The sequence below is a fragment of the Triticum aestivum genome, chromosome 1A, assembly GCF_018294505.1.
Source record: "Triticum aestivum cultivar Chinese Spring chromosome 1A, IWGSC CS RefSeq v2.1, whole genome shotgun sequence".
NCBI lineage: Eukaryota > Viridiplantae > Streptophyta > Magnoliopsida > Poales > Poaceae > Triticum > Triticum aestivum.
The window spans coordinates 460,296,629-460,304,934 of record NC_057794.1 but is presented as its reverse complement, the minus strand read 5'-3'; the positions used below and the strand labels follow the sequence as shown (position 1 = coordinate 460,304,934).

General features: G+C 46.8%; 1 protein-coding gene across 1 annotated transcript; it reads right to left on the bottom strand.

Moving 5' to 3' along the window:
* Positions 1–1,425: 1,425 nt before the first annotated feature.
* LOC123056430 (proteoglycan 4) lies at positions 1,426–7,221 on the bottom strand. Its single transcript, XM_044479916.1, has 10 exons — positions 6,657–7,221; positions 5,482–5,589; positions 4,423–5,085; positions 3,140–4,192; positions 2,997–3,058; positions 2,865–2,915; positions 2,685–2,772; positions 2,204–2,293; positions 1,993–2,081; positions 1,426–1,853 (listed from the first exon to the last, which is right to left on the bottom strand). Exons 2-10 carry the CDS (start codon positions 5,551–5,553, stop codon positions 1,829–1,831), a joined length of 2,193 nt encoding a protein of 730 aa, XP_044335851.1. The 5' UTR covers positions 5,554–5,589; positions 6,657–7,221; the 3' UTR covers positions 1,426–1,828.
* Positions 7,222–8,306: the final 1,085 nt, after the last annotated feature.

The following is an 8,306-nucleotide window of genomic DNA, read 5'->3' as shown; positions in this document are numbered from 1 at the left end:
AAGAGGAGGTTCCGGAAGGTTTCCGTGGCTTGGAGGAAAAGAAAGGGAAGGGGGTGGGCGGCGCGTGGACGGTGAGCGTGGACACCAGACGCTCCGCTCGGTGTTGGGCGCCCACCAACTAGGGCTTCCCGTGGACCGGGTCTTTTCTTCTGTTTTTCTATGGTGCACCGGGTCTATCGACTCTGCTTTGGGGTCAAAGCGCTCCACTCGTGTCGTCGGATGGGGGAAAGGGGAATCGTGGCCGTTCGTGGGCAGGGCGTAGGTGTACGAACGATCCTGGTTGAAATTAGGTATAGGTCTGATTTTACGAGTGTGGCAAAATGCGTGGAGAAATGGAGATCAAGGAGAATCCTTGCAATTTCTTTTGTGTAAAAAGGTCCCTGCCATATTTTAAGTCTTATATAGGTCCTTACAAAACATAATCATCATAGAGAAAAATGAAAGTGTATTGAAAGCCTTGAATGTGTTGATGTCTTTTTCCTCCTGCATCCGGTGACAGTGCGCCGTGATCATATCTCGATGTCGCATCTGGGTCTCCACCTTATGAGAGCAAACTTTTTTAAACCAAGGAGCCTGTAGAAGCAGCGGTCGAAAAATCATCGATGTAGACCAACACACGTCGATGGCCACGATCTCGCATATCACTGTCCAAGGGAAGAAAAAAATCAACGATAAGGAATAAGGGGCATGTAGAAACTCTGAAGACCAGGAAAGCAAGAGAATCCAGATGAATCCACTGAAAACATAAAACCGAACGGGCCCGAAGGACCCATCAGAGACACAACTCATCATGTACTCTGCCGATGATAAACACACCAATGGAATGGGGAAAGAACGAGAAGAAAATTATTCCCCCAAACCAAACACAAGGATTTCCTGATGTAAACCTGGAAAAAAAAACACTCGAGCTCGCCGTCGTCGAGGACCTTGCATCGACGCCCTTTTCTCTGGCCAGGCCAGGCTAGGCCGCCATTGAGGATCGTCGCGCTGAATATGTGACCCACCGGCCACCGTTTGATCACTCATCACATCACCGTCGCCGTCCTACGGCTGTCCACCAGCTCCTCCATACCGACTCCCGACGTGCAACAGCCCCTCCAACACCACTGGGGTCTGGGGCTTTGCCCCGCGACACACCCCGGTGGCGGCTAATGCCCGCGGCGTGCCTCTCTCACGAGATTAGTCTAGAACCCATGCATCCTGTGTAGTAAGGTTTTCAATTTAGTACGGCTAAAATGTGCAAAATTTGCCAATAGAAACAGTGGGGTTCCTTTGCATCCTGGTCGACTGGCCATAATAACAGCTGAAACAAGAGATCGGGTACATCATTTCTGCTGATCAGCTTGACGCATGGTGATAGATCCAGACCGCCGGTCGTCCTTGTCGATCGAACCGAACAAAGGCTTGCAATCAGCTCCAAAGAAAGACAAGAAAACACCATACATGAACAATTGCATCTACGGATCAAACATGAACATTGTCAACAGGTGGAGAAGCACTCCCCTGAACTTCCCGAGCTTTCCTGGGGGTCAGTGTTCTTCAACTAAAGCTCAAATTTATTTCAGGTATTTACAACGTTCTAGGTAGGGGTAAATCTTGGCAGTAGAGCTACGGCGGCATTAGTGGATATGATACACGTAGGTACATACGCTACTACGGTTAACAGGTGACAAAAGTGGTGGTGGTAGTGACGCAGGCCAGCATCAACCGTGGGCACGGGGAATAGCACGGATGATGCTTAGGCTGCGTGGAGTTGCATCCGATTCCTTCACGGGTTCAAAGCTATCTTGTTCAGCAGGATCCTAGAGGATGGAGACCTGGGGCTGGGTTAGTGCCAGTGTGGAGTAGAAGCCCTGCATGGACAAAGATTCATGTATGTTAAGTCATATGCCATAGGCAGATGTTGGACACAGCAAGTTATAATGAGGGATGACAATATTAAGCGTTTTGTTCAGGCAAATGTTTTCTGGTGCTCATGATCAAATTGCTTACTTTGGCTTTCTACCACCAACAGACAATTTATTGGGGCTTGGCTTGCTCGGCGACTGGGATGCCCCGCGTGGTGGGGGAGGCGGTGGCGGCTGCAGAATCAAGTGAGCAAAAGGTCAAATCTAATGTAAAGATACACCGTAAATTATGTATCTGATCATGAATATCTTTTAGATCAACAGTTATTATTCTGTAGCAAAATAAAAGCACATACATTTGGTACCCTTGTCTTTGCGCTTCCGGTCTGCAAAGGAGTTGCATTCTTTGATGCAAATACTCGAGATCCAACTGTCTCCTGAATGCCCTACAAAAGAATCACAATAGCAATTACATCTCTGCCTCTCTGGTGCTTATTCTTGAACTTCCACTCTCTTGTTATATTATAATTATATTATTTCTTTACCGATAAGATCATGATGTACCATGGGTGAATGTAAAATTCTATTCAAAGTCTCATAATGAGGTGTAAACTGTATGCATAATGTAGAATATGTTCTAAATTTCATGCTTCCTTGCAGCAACTGACACGCTCAAAGAAGAATAACTATCAGCATAGTGTGAGTCTGTAGAGAAGCATTCATATATAGACAAAACAAATCATGCAATCAGCTTATCAGCTTAGCAAGAAAATGAGCACAATGCTGTGATCAAAATAACCAATGGCACCGAATGAAAACAAGGTCACACTTAGTTACCTGCTTATTTGGCTTTCTGATGTTCTCTACGACTCGATTGGCTCCAACATTCGAAGTCAAAACTTTCCTTGGAGGAAGATTAACAGAACTACACAAATAAGAGTGGTAATTGTTATTAGCAGAATGATTAAACCAAATTTGATAATCCAAACCATTACAGCTGCGTAACAAAATTAGCACCTAGATTTTAGTTTCCCGCCAACTTGGAGTTCTAACCTTTCCTTAGCATAGCTGCCAAATGATGCAAAAAGAAGAAATCAAATATGGTACAAAAACAATTAAGCATACATGTCTGTAAGTCTGTACTGGTACCTTTTCATCTCTGGTTTGCTAGTTTTAACAAGATTTCGAGTAATTGCCTTCTGGGGAGTAGCCTGCATGAGAAACAGAGAGGAAACAGTCAGAAATGTGTATGTTAATTATGTGTTATGGTGAGAGAAGGGATTGGAACGTACCGCTGTGGCCATAGCACCATTTGAATTACCCGGCATTGCTCTCAACCTTATTGGTGTTTTTGGATCCAATTTCAGGGTATTCTCTTTGGCAACAGCTCGTCTTTCTCCCGTTGAAGGGCGACAAGGCGTGATGGCAACATCAGCATGCTTTGCTGCACTTCCCCTGCTGAGGCATGGTTCAGGAGTTGAAGGGCAACAAGGGTTGCCAACATTAGCATGCTTAAGCCCATTGTCTCTGGCAACAGGGCGTCTCTCAGCAGTAGAAGGCCTGCGAAGAGGAACAACATCGGCATGCTTTGGAGCAGCTTCTCTTTTTATAGGGCGCCTCTCAGCAGTAGATGGTCTTCGCAGGGTGACAACATCAGCATTCTTCTCTGCAATCCCTCTTGCGACAGGCTGCCTTTCAGCACTAGATGGCCAACATGGACTGGCAATACCAGCAAGCTTTGGTGCTACCTCTCTGCGTGTAGGGCGCCTTTCGGCAGTAGAAGGTCGTTGTGGGGTAGCAATGTTGGCATGCTTAGGCGCTGGCTCTTTGGTGGTAAGGCGCCTATCAGGAGTAGATGGTCGGCGTGGGGTAGCAATGTTAGCATTATTTGGTGCCGGCTCTTTGGTGATAGGGCGCCTATCAGCTGTAGATGGCCGGCGTGGGGTAGCTACGTTGGCATGCTTTGGTGCCAGCTCTTTGGTTATAGCGCGCCTTTCAGCAGTAGATGGTCGACATGGGCTAGCAATGTTTGTTTGATTTTCTGCCAGGTCTCTAGTGGCAAGGCGTCTTTCAGCAGTAGAGGGGCGACATGAGTTAGCAATTCCAGCAGGGTTCCGTGAACCGTCTCTGGTGACAGGCCGTCGTTCCCTGGTGGAGGGCCGTTGCGATGCTGCTGAGGAAGGTCTTCTAAGAGCTATGGCACCAGGATCTTCTTTGGGCACACGTTTGGTTCTTCCCGTGGTGCCAATCACATTGGTGGTTGCTGCTTTTGGATTCCGCAATGATTGAATATTTCCAGGCTTGGTTTTCTGATTTATCACAATGGGCTTGGCTGATTCAGGACCCTGAAAATTGTTCATGAACACCATATTATTAGTTTCAGGGAAATGTTCCTGTTCTGTGACATATCATAAATGCAGGTATTTATTTTGTGCCTTGCATGATTGAGCAGTTGGTCATCATTATGGGGTCCAGGCCATTATGCTAGTTATCAGAAAACAAGGCAAATGTAGATAGCAGCAAATAATTCGAAGTTCTAACAAGATAAACACCAGACCACGATGAAAAAGTTTACCTTACTGACAACTGTGTGATCAGGATTATAACTAGAAGTCATCTTGACCGTCTTTGGAATAATTTTTGAAGCTTGACTAATCCGGGAGCATTTCTCAATAATTCTCTTAGGGGTCATCGTAGCTTCATTGGGCATCAGCAGATCATCTTGACCACATTTAGCATTTTGTTTATCACTGCTTGCATTTTCTCTGGTTTCTTCGCCAATTATCTGTAAGCCTCCAACTGATGAAGAACGAGTCAATGTGGAAATTCCATTACCTATGCTCTCATTGTGATCCTTGTAGCATCCCAGTCGATGCTCAGGTGTGGTCTCGGCTGCTATTTGTCCCATGGAATCATCAACATGAGTTCCAGATCCAGCAGGAGATGCATGCTTTGCAACTGGTTCGTCTTCTCCTGTCTGACTAGAATCACTACCATCGCCACTGTACTCTAGATTCAGTTCAGTTTGTTGGTTTTGTTGTTCTAAAGCCTTTAGCTCCCTAATCCTCTTAAAGTATTCTTCAAAGTATGCCTTCTTCTTAGCAACTAATCCATTGAATTTAACAAACTCCTCAGTGCGCCTGTCATTGGTAAAAACAGACCACTTTTCCCATGCTAGCGATTCCAAATCGAATCTTCCAAAAGATATGGAACCATGGTCAAACACTTGCGTTGTTCCCTAAGGGCAGAAATAACACAGATATAAGAAGAGTGAGATTATTGACAAAGGTATTGATTCTTCACTTACAGATGGCAACAATTAGCTCTTTATAAAAAGCCTGGTTCAGACTACTAACTATTACAGAGATGTCTGACAGTAGTTAGCATGGATTTTCTAGCAATTTCAGTTGCAACAGGTAGATAGGCACTTGCCAGTTCATAGATCTACTATCAATCTTTACTTAGACTGAGGATCATATATATATTGATAAAAAAATAAAGGTTCTTACCAGACAGGCCTACGTAATACAAAATAAAAATAGTAATTACCATGGTAATTGGCCCTTTTATTATAATCCAGGTAAATTCTTTGTCTGAAATTAGCCATACTATGATACTATGGAAGTGTAATTACCTGAGAGGTATCCTGTCCAGATGATTCCTCATGCGGCCACGCAAAACAGTTTTGATTGACCTCTGTCGCCATAGTACATTGCGTGCCTAATTCATTAAACTACAATCCCTGCAAAATCGAACCAGCCATAAGCATAAGAAGAAGATACTAACAAGAGTCATCCACTGCTTTTTTAGAACTACTCCCTCCGTCCCAAAATTCTTGTCTTAGATTTATCTAGATACGGATGTATCTAATACTAAAACGTAACTAGAGTCATCCAGAACGGATGTATCTAATACTAAAACGTAATACTAAAACGGATGCTTTTTTAGAACTACTCCCTCCGTCCCAAAATTCTTGTCTTAAATTTGTCTAAATACGGATGTATCTAGTTACGTTTTAGTATTAGATACATCCGTATCTAGATAAATCTAAGACAAGAATTTTGGGACGGAGGGAGTACTATCTAGTGTTTTTTCAGCAAATTCAGGATTCAGATATTTGGAGCTAGGTCCACTGGAAAATCTCAAAACCCGACAGTGGCATCTCTGACAAGAACAGGTGCTATCTAGCAAGGAAGAATCAGATCCTGTCTAGTAAAAGGCTAAAAGCTTAAAAATAATATCACCAATCATCCTGCTGAAAGTGGCAATCCCCCCAAGTCCACTATTTGGAACCAACAATTTTCCATCGCAGCAAATCAATTCATGAACCCTGATCATTTCCAACTGCACCGTTGGGCCCTTGACACCTACCTTCGGAAGACAACATGTCACCAACACGAAATTTGTGCATTCGACAACTAGTCAAACAAGCAAACGTAACCCCACGGGAAATGATTGCATTATTTTCCCCTAAAATAACCAAGATAAGTTCTTGCAACTAGAGGATACGAGTGACAATTCGGAAAAGAAATGCGCAAAGAACTCACGCTAAAACACTTCAGCGGAACTGCAAGAACGAATGGTCGCTCAAACTGCTGAAAACCCTACCCCCGGTATGGACTTGCAGGAAAATCACGACCGAATCTAGAAACTTTTGAAGGGAATTTTTCAGAAATCACGCCGCAGATTACGCCCTTGCCAAATTAGGGCGGATCTAGGTGGTGTGCCGGGCGCGCACCCAAAATTCGCGGGTATCAATCAGTTTGGGTTTAAGCAAGCAAAAATCACAGGAGGAGAAAAGGCTCATACCTCAAGAAAGCGACGCCCAAGATCGCTGGCGCAGCGGAGCGGAGCGGAGCGGAGGCAGCACAGCAGGGCCGCGACGAGGTAGAACAGCGGGACGGCGCGGCGGAAGGAAGCAAGGGAGCCCTAGGGCACAGCGGAGGCGCGCTGCGGGGGAGAATCTAGACCCGCATTGGGCCGGCGTGGAGCCTGGGGTAGGCCAGGGGCGAGAGGAAAGAAAGGTACAGTACAAGATGGTGGAGAGGGGAGGAGAAGGGAAAGTGTAGCTGCGGAGTAGAGGTACGAGATGCTGGCGGCTCGGACAGGGAGCCCCGACCCCCACCGTCGAGCACGGGCCTGGAACCGGCCGGCGGTCCGGCGAGCGCGGCGCGGCAGATCCGGGGGAGGGAGGAACCGCTGGGGCGAGCAAGAACTGTGGGCTGTGACCGCCCGCTCTCCCTTCTCTCTGGTGGCGAGCGCCCCGTGGTGTCTGCGCTCTGGCTTTGCCCTACGGTTGGGCGTACCGAAAGAGAGAGAGAGGATTTGATTTGTTTCTACCGCGGCTGGTGGCGGCGTTTATTGCTGCTGCGACGGGGAGGGGAGCGGGGCGGGGGAGCGGGGGAGGGAGGGGATACTTTCCTTGCGTACTTGGGGCCGGATTAGGTGGGTGTTAGCGGGGACGACAGTGTGTGAGTGAGTGTCAAGTTTTACTAACCGTTGGGGCCGAGAGGGCTACTCGCCTCTCTCTTCTTTTTAAAATAAAACCTGGCCACACCCTATTGTACTACTACTTTTTTCATTTTTTGGATTTATGTAATGTGAACTGTGGTTATAGAAACAGATAAATACAGGGGGGTAACTATGTGAATTGTAGAAAAAAATCCAGATTAGGTGCGAGCAATACAAATATTCGGCTATGAAAAGACTGAAAGGGAACCACCGCAGTGGCACCTGCCGAGCTCCACCTCTGTAACACCCCGGATATGATTTACCCAATATGTAATCCAACTCTTGCCGTTTCCGGCGTTAAGTTATTTTTATTTGCTCGGGTTCGGGTTTTGTCTCCATGTGTTGTTATCATTGTCATGCATCTCATATCATGTCATCATGTGCATTGCATTTGCATACGTGTTTATCTCATGCATCCGAGCATTTTCCCCGTTGTCCGTTTTGCATTCCGACGCTTCGTTCTCCTCCGGTGGTCAATTCTACCTTTCTTTCGTGTGTGGAGATTAAACATTTCCGGATTGGACCGAGACTTGCCAAGCGGTCTTGGTTTACTACCGGTAGACCGCCTGTCAAGTTCCTACCATTTGGACTTCGTTTGATGCTCCAACGGTTAACCGAGAGACCGAGAAGGCCTCGTGTGTGTTGCAGCCCAACACCCCTCCATTTTGACCCAAAATCCTCTCCATCATCTAGAGTGTTCGATCACGATCGCGTGGCCGAAAACCGCACCTCATTTGGACACTCCTAGCTCCCTCTACCTCTATATAAAGAACACCCCAAAAATCTCCTTCTCCTTCCTCCCGAAAACCTAGCTCCTCGTCCACCGCGCCGCGCCGGACAAAATCCGCGCCGACGGACATTGTCCGCCCGATCCGCCGCCGCCTCTCCCGTCGCGCCACGTGGCACGCCCCGTCGCCGCCGCTCCGGCCCGAGTCGGGCCCCCGCGAG

What these genes read in the sequence shown, in the direction of transcription:
- LOC123056430 (XM_044479916.1), bottom strand. Translation starts at nt 5,553, where the DNA reads ATGGCGACAGAGGTCAATCAAAACTGTTTTGCGTGGCCGCATGAGGAA. An exon ending in AGCAAACCAGAGATGAAAAG is followed by an intron (nt 2,916 to 2,996) that starts GTACCAGTACAG and finishes ATCATTTGGCAG; the next exon opens with CTATGCTAAGGAAAGGTTAG. An exon ending in TCAGAAAGCCAAATAAGCAG is followed by an intron (nt 2,294 to 2,684) that starts GTAACTAAGTGT and finishes ATTCTTTTGTAG; the next exon opens with GGCATTCAGGAGACAGTTGG.